We start from the raw sequence: 19,138 nt of genomic DNA, 5'->3' as shown, positions 1-19,138 counted from the left end.
AAGAGTCAAAAAGTAATAAATTTTATAAATCATTATTGTCTTGTGTTTTGCCTTGATAAATTCTTGACAGAGATCTTAAACTTAATGTGTTGCTATTCAGTCTCTATGATTCAACAATGACAAAGGACAACTTTTGGATTAATGATACAACTTTATGACCACATCCGATGCAGAACAAGATGAGTGATGTGAACCACAACTCTGTGACCACGCTGGACGGACAACCATCAGTGTGGGGGAATGTCAACACAGTATATACATATCAAGTACAAAATGTCTCATACAAAAATATGGAAATCACTGAACAGAAAATTAAAATATTTCAATAATGCTTATAAATATACCTGAAATAAATAACCGAGAAAATGATTCAGTTTTTTTCAACAATGTAAGAAATGCAACTCCCAAAGGATGCTATGGAGACTGAGCAGATTCCTTCGGATGTGTGGGCGGGTGCCGAACACTTTCCCTGCAATGACACTAGTATGACCAAGTGGAATACACCATCAGTCCCATTGCAATCCAAAACCCTACTCTTGAGACAATACCTCACTGTGTGGAGATCAGAGGATACCGCCATTGTCAGGTGAACTCTCCAATCATCTGATTTCTGTATCTTGAAAATGACTATAACCTAATGTGAAAACAAAAACATTATAGTATTGTGGGTAATTTACACATCCTGATGTTTTTTCTTTGAGTGTTACATCATCTATATCCAAAAGAGTGTACTATCATGGGCATATTTGCATTTTCTAGCATTTTTCTATTTTGCTTAGATAGAAATTTCCAAATCAAGGCAATGAGTGAAGCAAAAATGTGTTTTACAAAGCTGACACAGGCTCGAGGAACAAAACAACCTTTATTTACAATGGTAGTCAAAGTTCACAAAAGGTTCACCTGACACGACCTTCTACTGAGGTGTGATGAGATTTTGTCATAGAGAGAGGAATTGTATGGCAGATCTGATTTTAATGAGATTGAATAAACTGTATGCTGTGAATGATTTAATGTATGCACCTTTCCGTGAAATGTCTCCGATATGGGTGAACTGGTGTTTCATGTGAGCTGTTTGTTACACTTTGTTGAGCTTGGTAACAATCAACACTCGGAGGTTCTGGTCAAATGATGTACACACACAAAGTCCCTCCTTGTCTGGGCTCCAGTCGAAGCTGCTGATTGGCTGAGTGGACATTGTGACATTCTGCAACAAGTTGACCGAGCCGACTACTCCCATGGCGACACCGTCACTGTCTTCTACAACACGCTTGTCGGGGTAGGAGCTGGGAACATAAAGTGCAGAGGATGGAGCTGTGGCCGACAATGATGGAGGACGTTTTGTGCCCACACATTACACACACAGGACAAAGAACAGTGTTAAATATGTTTAACTTTGAGCTTAAAACACATCTGTGACGTCATTCCATTGTTTGAACGCTCCATTATTTTTCGGGAATGGAGAGTTGCTTGTCAACTGTACAATATCTTGAAGCAACATTTGAATTAATTTCCACAAGGAACAGATGGAACTATTTTTTACATTTATTTACAAGTGAATATTTTCATTTTTCCGAAAACATGTGTCGTTAGATTTGAAAACACATTTGACAGCATATGAAGGCATGATGTGAAATTAACTATTAAATATTTTCATTATTTTGCATAATGCTTAAAAGCTCAAATTAAGATGTATATATTTTGTGTTAGAGCACGTTACCCATTACAATGTTAATATTTATGGCAGTTAGATAAACCTTTGACGAGAAAAATAAGGTAATATAAATATCGCTTGTTTGGGGCTCTATATTTCTTATTATACCTATCAGCATGTATTAACAATGTGCAAGCAATTGATAAATACTAGTTTAGGACCCAACGAAATTATGAAGAGCTGTGTACCATGCATTGTAAATGTCAGCTAACGACGGAGCTTGGCGCACGTGCAACAGCAACAGAGAACGCATTCCTCGTGCATCACGCAATGTCGACTCACGCAGTATAAATACAGACAACAAAGAGTTCTGGTTTATTTTTCAAATATTTTCAACTACAGAATATTTTGTCAAAGTGTAAAAGTAGGGATGAGTTGTAAGTAGGGGAATATCCTCGTAACTCTCCATTCCTTAAACATAATGGACCTCGTCCCCTGCAGGGCCTCCGCTCAATTATTTTTAAGGAATAGAGAGTTACTCGGACATTCCCCTCTACATAATACTGATAATTAAAGTTAAAATATAGTCGGCAAATATATTTGAGATGATCATAACATCTACGAATAACATCAACATGCAATTTATAGATGACTTTTACTCACAGGAATCCCAAGCATACAGTAATGGGATTCATGAGCAAGTCTAGTGTGCAAGTGTGACATTGTAAATACCAGTAAGACAAAAACAACATTGGCTTTAATGGCATATTGGAAGATTTATTGATATATTTAACACAACATTTGGTGCTCCTGTCAAATCATGTCGACTGTGTCACAACGCTTCAACATCCAGTCTGTAGAACATCCTGACGCTAGGTGTAAGTGGCTGAAAGGTTGGGAGTTTCTTCAGGATGGACTCGGTCTGACGTGACCCGTAATGGGATGTCCTCAGATCTTTGTTGAGCGGTAGCGAGAACTAAGGTCTGATTTTAATGAGATTGACTATTTCATGACAGTGGTGTGTGCCATACTGTACTATGGTCTACTCACTATTTCATGACAGTGGTGTGTACCTTACTGTACTATGGTCTACACACTATTTCATGACAGTGGTGTGTACCATACTGTACTATGGTCTACACACTATTTCATGACAGTGGTGTGTACCATACTGTACTATGGTCTACACACTATTTCATGACAGTGGTGTGTACCATACTGTACTATGGTCTACTCACTATTTCATGACAGTGGTGTGTACCATACTGTACTATGGTCTACACACTATTTCATGACAGTGGTGTGTACCATACTGTACTATGGTCTACACACTATTTCATGACAGTGGTGTGTACCATACTGTACTATGGTCTACACACTATTTCATGACAGTGATGTGTACCATACTGTACTATGGTCTACACACTATTTCATGACAGTGGTGTGTACCATACTGTACTATGGTCTACTCACTATTTCATGACAGTGATGTGTGACATACTGTACTATGGTCTACTCACTATTTCATGACAGTGGTGTGTACCATACTGTACTATGGTCTACTCACTATTTCATGACAGTGGTGTGTACCATACTGTACTATGGTCTACTCACTATTTCATGACAGTGGTGTGTGCCATACTGTACTATGGTCTACTCACTATTTCATGACAGTGATGTGTACCTTACTGTACTATGGTCTACTCACTATTTCATGACAGTGGTGTGTACCTTACTGTACTATGGTCTACTCACTATTTCATGACAGTGGTGTGTACCTTACTGTACTATGGTCTACACACTATTTCATGACAGTGGTGTGTACCATACTGTACTATGGTCTACACACTATTTCATGACAGTGGTGTGTACCATACTGTACTATGGTCTACTCACTATTTCATGAAAGTGGTGTGTGCCATACTGTACTATGGTCTACTCACTATTTCATGACAGTGGTGTGTACCTTACTGTACTATGGTCTACTCACTATTTCATGACAGTGGTGTGTACCTTACTGTACTATGGTCTACTCACTATTTCATGACAGTGGTGTGTACCATACTGTACTTTGGTCTATTTACTATTTCATGACAGTGATGTGTACCTTACTGTACTATAGTCTACTCACTATTTCCACAAGTTGAGGGATCCATTGCCTCCACCTGTCATGAAGATATCTCTGTTCTGGGGCAGATGCCGTGCCAACCACACTGTGGACTTGTGTGCCTGGCAACAACAAACACATCAACACTATTTAGAAGACATGGACTACATTTTGTACAAATGCCCCATTCTAAAGATACTTTAAAACACTAGAAAATACTGGTTATAAGATACAATGCTTATACAGCATCAATAAAACACCCAATGACCTAGGAATAACTGGGTTCACTAAATTGGTGTTGGTTTCTGCTGTCATTGCCAAGTTTCCCAGATCCAGTAGTTTGTACTGAGCTCCTGTCACACATGTACTCACTTTCTCCGACAAGCCTGTGAAGCCCTTCTTGGGATGCTGGGTCCTCATATCAAACACATGGAACTTGGCCTCCAGGGTTGTGGCTGCCAGCTTGTTCATGTTGATGTCCTTCCTGTCAAACTCCACACCACACACCTGAACACATAGAGCAGTACATAGTCAGGGACAAGCCTTCACAATCGGGAGAAGTCGCCACATGCATTCCTGATCAATGTGAGCAACTGAAATACACGAAAACATAAGTAACCTGCTGATTGGTTAGTGGGTTTGGGGGCTGTGTGATTATTCTTATGGTGATGAAGTATAGATGTATCCGGGGTCAGTGAAAGAAACTAACATGAATGTTTCACTAGGGCCACCACAGAGAGGTAGTTTCACTAGGGCCACCACAGGGTGGTAGTTTCACTAGGGCCACCACAGGGTGGTAGTTTCACTAGGGCCACCACAGAGAGGTAGTTTCAGTAGGGCCACCACAGGGAGGTAGTTTCACAAGGGCCACCACAGAGAGGTAGTTTCACTAGGGCCGTCACAGAGAGGTAGTTTCACTAGGGCCACCACAGGGTGGGAGTTTCACTTGGGCCAATACAGGGTGGTATTTTCACTGGGGCCACCACAGAGAAGTAGTTTCACTAGGGTCACCACAGGGTGGGAGTTTCACTAGGGTCACCACAGGGTGAGAGTTTCACTTGGGCCAATACAGGGTGGTATTTTCACTGGGGCCACCACAGAGAGGTAGTTTCACTAGGGCCACCACAGGGTGGGAGTTTCACTTGGGCCAATACAGGGTGGTATTTTCACTGGGGCCATCACAGAGAGGTAGTTTCACTAGGGCCACCACAGAGAGGTAGTTTCACTAGGGCCACCACAGAGAGGTAGTTTCACTAGGGCCACCACAGAGAGGTAGTTTCACTAGGGCCACCACAGAGAGGTAGTTTCACTAGGGCCACCACAGAGAGGTAGTTTCACTAGGGTCACCACAGAGAGGTAGTTTCACTAGGGCTACCACAGGGTGGTAGTTTCACTAAGCCCACGACAGGGAGGTAGTTTCACTAGGGCCACCACAGAGAGGTAGTTTCACTAGGGCCACCACGGGGAGGTAGTTTCACTAGGGCCACCACAGAGAGGTAGTTTCACTAGGGCCACCAGAGAGAGGTAGTTTCACTAGGGCCACCACAGAGTGGTAGTTTCACTAGGGCCATCACAGAGAGGTAGTTTCACTAGGGCCACCACAGGGTGGGAGTTTCACTTGGGCCATCACAGAGAGGTAGTTTCACTAGGGCCACCACGGGGAGGGAGTTTCACTAGGGCCACCACAGAGAGGTAGTTTCACAAGGGCCACCACAGAGAGGTAGTTTCACAAGGGCCACCACAGAGAGGTAGTTTCACAAGGGTCACCACAGAGAGGTAGTTTCACTAGGGTCACCACAGAGAGGTAGTTTCACTAGGGTCACCACAGAGAGGTAGTTTCACTTGGGTCACCACGGGGAGGTATTTTCACTAGGGCCACCACAGAGAGGTAGTTTCACTAGGGCCACCACAGAGAGGTAGTTTCACTAGTGCCACCACAGGGTGGTAGTTTCACTAGGGCCACCACAGGGTGGTAGTTTCACTTGGGTCACCACGGGGAGGTAGTTTTACTTGGGTCACCACAGGGTGGTAGTTTCACTTGGGTCACCACGGGGAGGTAGTTTTACTTGGGTCACCACAGGGTGGTAGTTTCACTTGGGTCACCACGGTGAGGTAGTTTTACTTGGGTCACCACAGGGTGGTAGTTTCACTTGGGTCACCACGGGGAGGTAGTTTTACTTGGGTCACCACAGGGTGGTAGTTTCACTAGTGCCACCACAGGGTGGTAGTTTCACTAGGGCCACCACAGGGTGGTAGTTTCACTTGGGTCACCACGGGGAGGTAGTTTTACTAGGCCCACCATGTGGTGGGCCAACAGGGCTAGTGATGTTCTAACTGCAGAAAAATAACTTCATATAAGAACTCACCCCATTTTTTATGTTTGTTTCCCATTTGAGTGCCATGTTTCTGAGGTCGAACAGCTTGACATCCCCGTTATCATATCCAGCACACACGCATCTCTCCTGGGCGTTGTACGCATTACCTGCACACAGGCAGCACAAGGTTTTCTTAAGCAGCATGCACATGGCAACATGGACATCTATCTTTTGATATGTCCAGGGTGCCAGCCGATTTCTTCATACAAGTTCTACTAAGATATTTTCACATCTGTCTTTAAGAACAGTGCTAACAAATATTCGCAAGAAAGATTAAATCTTCATTTCAAATACTGACGTATAAAAAATGTACAAATAACATCTGTGCCAGAATATAATACCTCGGGCAGGAATGGAGAAGTGATATTGCAAGACTTTGCAGTAAACCATGAAACATCCGATCCAGGTACGACTGAGCTTAAAGACAGGTTATTCTCTGCAGTATGTAAACACTTTGATTTGAAGACAAAAGCAAACAGAAACAATTTGAACAGGGTATATAATGTTTACAATTCCATGAGTTTGTGTTGCGTCATGTAATCGTCACATGCACAAAATGAGTTCTAATTCATTCATGCCAGGGATAGCGGAGTGCTTCATTGAGGCATGGTACAAGGGAGATAACTCCACCTACCAAAAGCCACACTCCAACAATCTCTCTTTGTCTCTCCTTCCCCTGGCTCCATCGTTGCCACTGGGTCATTTTTCTGTCGGGGATCCCAAACTTTCACAGACCCTACAACAAAGTATTCAAGGTTCACAAATATACAAGATGATCGAGGTTTGATTACCTTGTGTCTCAAGATTAACATAAATAATTATTAGGTTTAGTGAAACCGAGTACCAAATGTTTTGTCTTTTCTGAGGACAAGAAGTTTCCGATTTCCATTTGTATTTGCTATATAACTGTAATACTGCAAAAAGCCGCGTTAAACCCAACTCGCTCACTCACTCTACCCTTGAGGGCAGGCAGGAGGTGACCTCTACCCTTGAGGGCAGGCAGGAGGTGACCTCTACCCTTGAGGGCAGGCAGGAGGTGACCTCTAGCCTTGAGGGCAGGCAGGAGGTGACCTCTACCCTTGAGGGCAGGCAGGAGGTGACCTCTACCCTTGAGGGCAGGCAGGAGGTGACCTCTACCCTTGAAGGCAGGCAGGAGGTGACCTCTACCCTTGAAGGCAGGCAGGAGGTACACTCTACATGTGATGCAGACATTGATGAAAAACGCTACAGTGTCTACAGGCATTTTAACGTCGACAGCGCAGAGTGAAAAAACGACAATACATTGATTGTGAAGTGTATATTGAAATTGAGTCTGTGTCTGAGGTTTTGAGGCATGGGAACTTGAGTCAATTTTGTTCTCACTGCCAGCACTGGTCAGAGCTCTAATTGCCTGTGTACAAATCTAAAGATTATCTTAACTCTTTTGGCACAACAGAAAGTTTGGTGTATGTCTTCCTACCATCTCGACTCCCTGTGACAATCTCAGGTGCCCCTTCTCCTATACCCAGGCCTCCCACACCATCAATACAGTTGATGATCTCCTTGTGGGCCTTCACTGAATACACAGGCAGTTCAGTGGACTCGAGGTTCCTGAAACATTATATAACTGAAACCATCAACTGAATAATTTATCAAATAACAACTGTATTGAACTCATAAATCTGTGTTGATGGACCCTGTCTGCAACATATGGGTATCACATTTGACTGCATGCAGTCATCGAGCATTCATTCCAAGTACTGTCCCAAAATGAATCTTACATTGTTAAGCTATTGTATGATCTTGAGGTGTTAATCAACACTATAACAATGGTGTTGTGTGCAGAAAGGGAATTCCATTGTGATGTATTTACATCACATTTAATTGAGGTCCTCCAACCTTTGCGTATCACTGGATTGGATCAAAATTGGCGCATGCATCACTTTGAGCCAATCAGAACGCCGGGCACACCTTTGCGGATTTGTCTGACTTACTTCTGAGGTCAAACGACACCCGAGAAGCGACATGGCTACGGTTTGTGCTATTTTCACTCGCGATATCCATTTCGTATCGCTGGGATTAGATGTATACCTTTACCCAAACCCCCCAGGGTCGGTTTGAGGCTCATCAAGATGTGCGCTGGGCCTCACCATCAGTTAAATGTTGCCACCATCTTCCACGGGACCCAAGTCTGCTCGAAGGTGAGAATTTGCACGAATTTCCGCACTTTTGCACATATGCATACTCAATATGGGTAAATGACAACACGTAGCAAGTTCTGATTTTACGCATGTTATAAACAAGCATAATGCCTGTAACTACAAAATCGTTTTCGAATTAAGTATTTTGGCAACATCGGGCATTGAGTTAGCAGGTCATATTGCTGAAATGTGTCACACTGTAAACAAATATGACAGTGATCTGATTTCAGTAAGTGCAGAACAAAATCTGCTATTATTTACATTGAAGGACGATCTGGTGGATCTTGTATTCCTCTCTCTTAGATATGATTTATTTTGTTACAGATTTTTAGATATGATTTAGTTTCAAAATCACAAAACAAATCACAACAAGCCTATCTGTTAATATTGCAAATTACTCGAGCATAATATTGCAAATTACTCCAGTAGTAATAATTCTTTAAACATAGAATTGTAATCATTGTCAATGGTTTTCGTTCCAGAAAATCTTTCAATTTATTTCATATAAGTTCCCATTAAATCATGCTTTGACTATTTCAGCATTTCTATGAAGAGACAGGACCCATGCAGTAATGTGATATGGAATCATCCCTTCAAGCTTAGAAAGGAGAGGAAAATTTCATGAGAAGGAAGTGAATTACTGAAATATTTTGAAATAAAAAAACCTATCTTTGTTAATACAAGAAAATTATTGGTTTAGAATTGTTTGCAACATAAGTTATTCACTGGTAGTTGAAGCTTACTGATATACATTTTAGTGAAACAATATAACTGTTAAAAATGATTTTAAGTGTCAAGTCATTTTAAATAATATACTGGAAATAATAGCAAGATTTTTTTATGAATTCAGAGCAACATGGTCAAGTAATGATATAAATTATAATCTAATCAAGTAATTAATAATTATTCCAACCAGTTATTTAATTGATGCCGCATAAAAGTGAGATTAATGATTTAATTGCACTAACGTGGTTTAAAACTTAGCTTGTTAGCTCTTTCTATAGGACATAATCTTTCTTTTTAAATATTATTTAAAAAGAAATATTGAGTTGAAAGTGATTACCAGTATCATAACGCATGATACTTATTTCAAGATATTCAGAATTTGTAAAAACAAAGACACTATCTCCTTGCCACACCATGATCAGGCATTATCCAGAGTGTCTGATCAATTCTGATACAGAATATATTAGATAATTCTTAATACATTTCATATATAACTGTGATGAATATTGAAAATGTATTTAACCCAAAATGTAATTCTTTACCATGATTTGGGGAGACCTAGAAAAGGAACTGGTCTGAATCCCTGTTTGTGTGTATTACTTAAGGAAAAGTCATGTTCACACCAATATTTGTGAAGCATACTTGGGATATATGTTTAAATATCTAATGAACTCCAGGTGTCCAATTACCTGATATTTGCATTTAAATGTATGTTGCTTCATGCATAAGTAATACTTGTCAATTCACATGTGATTTGTTAAATAAAATATATATTATTTACTGTTATGTCCTAATTATTTCTTCTTACTAAGTAACAACCATGATCATGATGATGTCAACAGATAATTTTGTTGATTAAAGCTTTGAGCTTATGACATATTTAAGTCTTTGGATGGCATTTAGAAGAGATACACACAAGGAAGAGAAATTAAGGATGGTGGTGTTGCTCATAATTAAGAAGTTGACATCCATGAATTCTCTTCCTTATGAGATATTTGTTGTACTTAATTCACATGTTTAGCTGTTAACAGTAATAATTCTTGGATTCATGGCTAGTCTTTAGAATAAAAGATCATATATGAATTTTGATAAATAATGTACTGCTTTGATTTTATCAACTATTCTTTTATGATTATTCATTAAAAAGACCCACTAACTCTATGCCTTTTAGGTTATATAGGTTTTACTTAGAGCAGACAAATAACGTGGGCAATGTAACTGTTGACAATCTATTCAGAGATATCCACATGATTTGTAACTTGTGCTTGTGTTTACGGTTTCCAGTACTTTCCATACACTTAAATGACGATGGAAAGTAAAAACAAAATTTAGTGATGTGGCCCAGTCGTCTAAGGCGCCGCGATTCCCTGTGCAGAGTTGCGTCCCTTGGGCACGCCAGAAACCTATGATTGTGGGTTCGAATCCTGGTTCGCCCCGATTATGTTTCTAGGTTTGTCAGCACCATACCCGTGCTCGTGGGTTTCACCGAAGTGGTTAACGTCTGCGACCTGCATCACTTCGGGCTTTCCTGACACACCGTGATATAACTGGAATACTGTTAAAAGCGGTGTTAAACCCAACTCACTCACTCACTCACTCACTCGGATGATTAATATATTATTGACATGCTGTAAATTGGCAATATATTATGCTCTGCCTGACATGTGTGCTTCGAAGTAGTGCACAATTCTAACTTTCAGCCATGGTGACTTCTTCATTGACTGATACACCATTACATCTGACTTATGAATCATTCTCACTCCCGCTATGCAATTTGACAACTAAAATAGAACCCAAAACAGATCATATATAACTCTCTTCAGATATTTTTGACACATGACTGGTAACAAAGCTTTCTGAGCTAAATTCATCGCCCACGATTCAAGTGTCGCCGGCTGTGACGCCATAGTGAATAGCCAGTGGTTGAAACTTGAAAAAGACAAATTGGCTTACACAGACTATGCCCTAATTGGCTTCCACAGACTATGTCCTAATAATTCATGAAGCTTAGGTTTGGATGATGAGTATGTATTAATACAACCATAACACAGGCATTATGTCATATTATGTTTCAGTGACAGGATTTGTATACTCTGCAGATCCAAACATATTGGTACTTATCATGAACGTATATGTGCACTGCAGTTTGTGCCAAAGACTTTTTAGGTTACTCATCCGAACTTGGCTCTTAGCAGAATTTTTCATCTGATTATAGTGTTATGACATGGACTATTATTTCTGAGCTTACTAGACAGAATAGAATTTTACTAAACACAGGCTTCGGACTACTGGCAGACTGACATGGTACAGATATCTTGATATATGAAAAGCAATAATTACTTACCACATCTGCATCTTCCCATCAAAATCCCCTGTTGCTAGGAAACGTTGCTGCAGTGTTGATGCTCCAAATGTTGAACATTTAAATGTTTTGGCCTTTTCAACCTAGGAAAATTAGCACTGATTGACAGAAATTGAAGATGTAATTTCACAGATACCTTAATATATTCCTTAAACAGTGTTCATTCCATGGCATCATGCTTTGCCAAACAATCACCAAATTCTCTATACAGATGACTGAAAACACATAGGACCTAATCAAAATTCGGAGAGTGAATGAATGAGTTGGGTTTTAACAGTATTCCAGTTATATCATGGCGTGTCTGCTTAATGTTGGAGGAAAGCCCGAAATGATGCAGGTCTCAGATGTTTACCACTTCGGTGAAACCCACGAGCACGCGTATGGTGCTGACAAACCTAAAAAACATAATTGGTGCGAACCAGGATTCAAACCAACAATCATGGTTTTTTGTCGTGCCCACGGGACCAAAATTCGTAGCTCTAGACATTTTAAATATCTTGTATCTTCAGTTTTAACTTAATTTGACATAAAAATGTCTTTAATCAACTACCCACAAGTACAAGTTCGTCTGCCACAACAGTTGTTTTCTAAAAGCTAATACAAATGTTTGGACGCAATAACCATGATAACAAATCAATGATTCCTCCTATAACCAAGAGGAGTTGAAATTGAAAATACAAAGGTTAAATACGCAAACCTGCTACCCGAGTCTATGTCCTTAGATCTTACCTTGTGAACCAGTTTGACGTCGCCATGTGAGACTTCATACACCTGTATTGCCCCTGTTCCCCTTGCAAATCCCCCAATTACCACGAACTTAGCAGAACATGGAACCCATTTAGCATCGAAAAGAGTGTATTCCAAAGGCTTCTGGATATGAGCAATAATTTGTGGCTTATCCATGGTGCTTTCTGTAGGTCTGACTAGTTCTGGTCTACACGTGGGTAAACAACAGTAACTGTTTTGGTTTATAAACTCATTCACATGTCAAAACTTGATTTAGCAGATGATTCGAGAATGGCGGTTACTCTCTACATCGCGTTAGCAAGTTAGAATAACAGTGGAGCGATTCCTACGGAGGGTTTGAAAACTATATAAGGAGCTCAAAGGGAGCATTCATTGGGTTTAAGCTGGGCCCCGTCTCTAATATTACAATTTCTGTGTGATGCATTTATTTTACTTCAAAGCATATTATGTTTTCACAATAAGTTAGTTGCGCCTCCCAATCAGAGTCGGCGAGTTATAGCCTGCACCCCTTGTATATATGGTGTCCTTGGTTATTATGTGAATTCGAATAAACTAAATAATATTGTAAATGGATGAATACAATAAGGCATAGGTCATATGCTGGTATATCATGGTCTAAGACCTTTGACACTAACACTAATCCTCTTGAAATGATATCAAGAGAGAGGTGTCGAAACGGAACAATATCCTTTTTTACTGACATTTCATCAATATCATCGTCGTTACTATCATCATCATCATCATCATCATCATCCATAATCGTTGAATTATTATTTCAGCATGTTCTCATCTATCACTTATTTGACATCAACAAATTAAATCATCAGCTCTTTTAAGTAAATGACCTGATTCTGTTTGCTAAAGTGTTTTTAGTTTTGATTAATGACCTGATTCTGATTGCTATAGTATCTTAGTATTGGTTAATGACCTGATTCTGATTTTTTAGACCCGATACCGATTGCTAAAGTTTCGCAGTATTGATTAATGACCTGATTCCGATTGCTATAGTTTTTTCAGTTTTGATTGATGACCTGATTCTTATTGCTATAGTTTTTTTAGTTTCGAATAATGACCTGATTTCTACAGTGTCTTATTATTAGATAATTACCTGATTCTGATTTCTACAGTTTCTTAGTATTGGTTAATTACCTGATTCTGATTTCTAGTTTCTTAGTATTGGTTAATGACCTGATTCTGATTTCTATAGTTTCTTAGTATTGGTTAATGGCCTGATTCTGATTTCTATAGTTTCTTAGTATTGGTTAATTACCTGATTCTGATTTCTACAGTTTCTTAGTATTGGTTAATGACCTGATTCTGATTTCTATAGTTTCTTAGTATTGGTTAATTACCTGATTCTGATTTCTAGTTTCTTTGTATTGGTTAATTACCTGATTCTGATTTCTACAGTTTCTTAGTATTGGTTAATGACCTGATTCTGATTTCTATAGTTTCTTAGTATTGGTTAATGGCCTGATTCTGATTTCTTCAGTTTCTTAGTATTGGTTAATGACCTGATTCTGATTTCTACAGTTTCCTAGTATTGGTTAATTACCTGATTCTGATTTCTATAGTTTCTTAGTATTGGTTAATGACCTGATTCTGATTTCTATAGTTTCTTAGTATTGGTTAATGACCTGATTCTGATTTCTAGTTTCTTTGTATTGGTTAATGACCTGATTCTGATTTTTTAGACCCGATTCCGATAGCTATAGCTTTTTAGTTTTGATTAATGGGCTGATTCTGATGTGTATAGTTTCTCAGAACTGGCTAATAAACTGATTATGACTGCTGTAGTTATGCACTATTGGTTGATGACGTACATATTGTTGGCCCTAATCTTGTAGCGAGGCTAAGCACATTCGTCCCCTGATTCCATGTTCTGCAGTTGCTAATTGTACATCAGACAAGAGTGGATTATGATGTGGATTAGCCCTTTGTTGAATCAAACATAAAAAGTCCTTTGTCGTTAATCTTTACATAACAAATTCCAAAGAATACGTTTTAAAAATCAAGTAACAATTGTGAGCTAGATGAATTAATCTTCTCGTCTTTGTTAAATTAATGATAAAATCTGAATTATCTGACTAATTCTTGGTTCGAGTCTATTGGGTATATAATACTAACATGTAGACATTCATTTTAAATGATACTGCTTAAAACGCTGTTTCAGGCGACGTCTATCTTTTAGTGTGCTTGCCCAAGTGTGTAAAAGGCAATCTCATTAAAATCAGACCTTAGTTCTCGCTACAGCTAAACAAAGATCTGAGGACACCCCATTACGGGTCACGTCATACCGACCTAGCGCGAACTTTGACCGACCAATGGAATGACTGACAAGACGTCGACTTAGCCAATCAGAAGGCAGCTTTCTTGTGCTTTACAGCACTAATTTCAAATTGGCGACTACGCTTCGAAACATATTTTGCCAAATTCTCGATTAAAAATTTGAAATCCGAACAAAAGAACACCCTGGAATGCCAATAGATAGTCTAGATTGTATGGATTCAGTCGTTAAGCCTGTAACTATAGTTCGGATTACCCCAAGTTAACGTTTTCGAGGTTGCATGGTCAGAAATCACATTCCGACTGTCACTTTCATGATCTGTTAAGCGACGCTCTGATTGGTCGGATGTGAGGGATGTCCTCAGATTTTTGTTTAGCGGTAGCGAGAACTTAGATCTGATTTTACTGAGATTGTGTAAAATGTCGCATAAACTCACAACAGCGATACACTTATCGTGCCTTTTTTTATGCACGATACACGTCAGTAGAGTTTATGTATGTTTGATTCCTGCACTCGGTCAGTAGCTAAAGATCTGTAAAGAAATACATGTCGGCAAGGTGCAGAGGCAACACTGGGTTTTAAAAATTGCCATGCCTATTTGTGCTCAAGCAACTCAAAGTAAATTGGGTATACTGATTTATTTTGTTTATTTTTCGCAATTGCGCAGCATATCTGGAGCTCTGCATTGTACCACCTTGTACTCTATTTTCCCAGTAACAAAATATGTGCTTTTCGGTAAAAAACCCTGGCTGGTTGTGTGCAGGTGTCATCGAATCCTGACGGCGTGGATCTTTGCTCAAGACCCACTGCATGCATGGCTGGCCCAGGCTCCAGTCTTATACAGGTCGGGTTCCGGGTTAGATTTGCTCCCAAGCAACAAGTTTGCCTGGCGTAAGGGTCAACCTAATGGATCCGGTGGTCAGGCTAAGTGACATGGTTGTGGCCGCTTCTTGCTCTCGTCATTTTCCTCCATCTTGACTTTTGCACCTTTCTTGCTCTCGTCATTTTCCTCCCTCTTGACTTTTGCACCTTTCCTTTCTTCGTCGTTCTCTCTTAACTCTCCTTCCCAATTCTACATATCAGCCAATGAAAACACTTGTCACGCACCGCTGCGCCGGTAGCCTTAGGCCACGCCCCCAAATAGTTTTTTCGAATCCGACTACTGAGAGTGTGATTTCAGCACTTTCACTTGCGACATTTAAATACTTTCTACGAATGTTTATTTTTCCATCGGCAATTGACCTAATATATCTTAGACAACTGATATTCGCAACAAAATCGAACTATTGTTTTCACTTTACTCGCTCTTTAAGCAACACCCACTCACGCTGTTGACCCCACATGTATCCGAGGTCCGGTGCCTACTCGGTTTAATGATGGTACAGTGGCAACTCACTACCTTAACGACTTCTAAAGTCCAAAGACCGTCTCCGTGGTCTAGTGGTAGAGCGTCCGCCTGGACAGCGGAAAGACTGGGGTTCGATCCCCGACCGCATCACACCAAAAGACGTTAAAAGATGGTACTTGTCGTTACCCTGTCTGGCGCTCGGCATTAAGGGGCTTAAAAGCAAGGAATGGTCGGCTCCGAGTCAGTACACTGTATCTGGGTGCGGTATTCATGTTAAACTGCGGCATGGTATCTCAGTGGACTAGCACTATAAATCGGAATCAGTTCGGACTAGTACAAGCAGTCACACACATACTTGCATTTATCATATAATGGGTAGGTTTCTCGGCAGGATAAAGCCAACTGATAGAAACAATATCCGTTGGGGTCATATGCGGATAGAGATGCAAATATCAAAGGTCAAGCAGGGACTACTTTCACTGTTTATAAACAAACATGGCGTCGACCTCGTCATTCGGCGATCGAGTCAGAATTAACCATCAGGAATCTTGATAAACTACAGGGATAATTGCGATCATTATCAAGAGAACACTCTAATCTACTGAAAATCACTGTCAAACTGTGACGTAGCTAAGGCATTATATAAGTTTGGGCAACTTTAGAGATATAAATTTCGAAACAATTTTGCGAGGGCTCGAGGCCTAGCCAAGGGGGATCAGTAGCCATATCTGTGCTTGTAGACCTCTGCGGCTTGAAACCTTCTCCACAAGTTAAAATAGTTGGATTTGGCCGAAATATGTTTGAATTGTTGCCTTGTTTCGTTTTATCGCTGTGTGTACATCTGACTACACTTCTTAACGTTATGACATTACGGACCGACTCTCAACAACGTCTGACCGTGGCCGTGACGTCTCATAGACTAGGGTTAGAGTAGCTTCCCTTTGACAAAGAGCAGTTACTCTAGCGGAAGGACCGATGGATTGCCGAGAGAGGGAAATAAAAACTGTTGTTGTTTTGCGTATATGTTGCTTCGCCACTGTATAAGACACAGATTTCAGTTGGAACTATATTGGCTACTGTCACTGTCCGACTGACACATCACTTACCCTGTGACGGATGAAATATTAATGCGCGCATTCCAGGAAAACTCGCAATTAATGTTTCGGTTATGTATGTGAGAGAGGGAAAGCGATTTTGAAGCACAGAATTAAAGAATGACATTATATGATAAAGAGGTTATCACGCTTGTGTGTTTGGGGATGGTAAATATCCTGTATTAGGAATAAACACTACAGTCCGTTTGACTCCAAATGAGAACGATGAATTGCAAAATAACTCAAAAAAGTGTATGAAACATCAATACGGTACTTGACCAAGAATACCCTGTACCCAACAAAATCTGAATTTTGTTTATTTTAAGACCCATGACGGATGAAGTTCTTTAAGAAACTATCATGTAATTTTGTATAGAAATGTGTGCATGACACGTAGGGGGGACAAACCGTGGAAGGCACAGCGCAAGCACGGTCTGCACGTGCTACACAGTGACCGTGTTCATTCAATGACAAGATGCGCTACTCAGCAGATGTTAAACAGTTGATGTTGAATGTGTATGATTTCTTTAGAAGTGAAGCAGAAAGTGCAAAGCCTTTTTATGCAATAAATAAATTCTTGAAACGAGCTTCAAAAGCTCTTGGTATGTCCCCTCAGAAACTTAAAAATATTGTTAGTCGACGAGATACAAATAGTCAGGCCAAAGAGGTACGGAACATGTCAAAACCACACAAGGTTGATAAATCAGACAGTTTTCAGAGGGATCAAGTCATGGGGTGAAGGGGTGACTGATCGTAAAGGGGATCCAAGGGCTAAGGATAGACTTCGGGTAATTATATTAATAGCCATTAAACGGGTACCTAACCCTAATGATCGTAAAGGGGTGACTGATCGTAAAGGGGGTCCAAGGGCTAAGGATAGACTTCGGGTAATTATATTAATAGCCATTAAACGGGTACCTAACCCTAATGATCGTAAAGGGGTGATTTATCGTAAAGGGGTGATTTATCGCAAAGGGGATCCAAGGGCTAAGGATAGACTTCGGGTAATTATATTAATAGCCATTAAACGGGTACCGAACCCTAATGATCGTAAAGGGGTGATTTATCGTAAAGGGGATCCAACGGCTAAGGATAGAGCTCGGAGTAACCTACCCGAACACTGGCGACATTGGATGTGTTCAGCGCCAATATAATATCCCTAATAAACTGCATTCTTGTGCATAATAATGAAAATTAATGAACCGAAAAAATAATACATGTATATTAGTTCCCATTTATAACCATTTTATCCACTTGAATTACGAGAAAAACGAAATAAAAAATATATATAAAATAAAAGTGCTTTCGTAAACTAGCGATTGCTCAAAAATGCGCCGCCGCAGGCAATAATTAGTAAACAAATACTCAAAACTCTCAACCTCGCAGGGCGTATTCAATGATATTGCGTGTAGAGATGATAGATCACTGGGAGGAGCTTATGCACACACGATGACCCCTGACGTCACGGGGCATTGTTTCGCCGGTGTGACTGGCAACAAAATACTACAAATTACGTCATAGGGTATGATCACGTGTTTGAAAAGTTTGCGGTACTGTAATATAAAGGTGGGCCCACTTTAGTGAAATAATCTAGGACGCGACGTTAAACCCCATTTCACCTCACCTCCATGGTCGAAAGTCATACAAAGGGTACAACTGCAGGAAACAGTCATTATTAATCACCAACATGAAACAGTGTTAGAGACCATGGATATACAGTACTTACTTTCCTCTTTGAGAGAAAGCTGAAAGATAACTGGTGGATCTTGTCCTGAATGTTCACAGCGTAACATGACAATTTATTACCCAAAGGGTGAAATGACATGTGGTTAAATACTAAATCCACACACGCGTGAACAAGATAACCATGATCTCCTTGTCATACATGAAAGTTCATGCTGGAACCATTCAAGAAGAAATAAAAGTAGTATTCTCGAATGTTTATATCGTCTGAACAGTGAACCGCAATGAAAACCAATTGGGACCATGTGACGCCATTCAGATTGTGACGGCAAACACATAATGATGTTGTTCTCGTAGGGTGCAGGCTAAAACGGCACCTCAGCAAAACGTCACCGATTTCTCTGGCTAAAACGGCACCGCATTTGGCAAAAACGGCTACTATGGGTCGGGCTAAAACGGCATCTCTAATTTTAAAACGATAACAACGATTTTTGTAGTAATATATAGGGTTTATTTACATGGTATTTTATTAGTGATGTATATACATTTCCTCTTTTCAGATATAAGTAAATATAGGG

The 19,138-nt window shown here is 40.1% G+C and overlaps 1 protein-coding gene across 2 annotated transcripts; it reads right to left on the bottom strand.

Annotated features, from left to right (window-relative positions):
- Window positions 1-164: 164 nt before the first annotated feature.
- Window positions 165-12,435, bottom strand: LOC139442421 (dynein axonemal assembly factor 10-like). Of its 2 annotated transcripts, XR_011651693.1 has the most exons (9): window positions 12,131-12,435; window positions 11,384-11,484; window positions 7,593-7,723; window positions 6,768-6,869; window positions 6,125-6,240; window positions 4,131-4,265; window positions 3,783-3,880; window positions 1,021-1,283; window positions 165-634 (listed from the first exon to the last, which is right to left on the bottom strand). XR_011651693.1 is itself a non-coding variant. In XM_071223234.1 (8 exons), exons 1-8 carry the CDS (start codon window positions 12,302-12,304, stop codon window positions 1,076-1,078), a joined length of 1,065 nt encoding a protein of 354 aa, XP_071079335.1. In that variant the 5' UTR covers window positions 12,305-12,435; the 3' UTR covers window positions 165-1,075. The 2 variants fall into 2 exon arrangements, 1 of the variants encoding a protein (XP_071079335.1); XM_071223234.1 differs by having other exon boundaries at window positions 165-1,283.
- Window positions 12,436-19,138: the final 6,703 nt, after the last annotated feature.

The sequence above is a fragment of the Haliotis cracherodii genome, unplaced genomic scaffold (genome assembly GCF_022045235.1).
Source record: "Haliotis cracherodii isolate W230 unplaced genomic scaffold, xgHalCrac1.p SCAF_5, whole genome shotgun sequence".
Taxonomy (NCBI): domain Eukaryota; kingdom Metazoa; phylum Mollusca; class Gastropoda; order Lepetellida; family Haliotidae; genus Haliotis; species Haliotis cracherodii.
The sequence above is the reverse complement of the archived record's forward strand: the minus strand, read 5'-3'. Positions and strand labels throughout refer to the sequence as shown.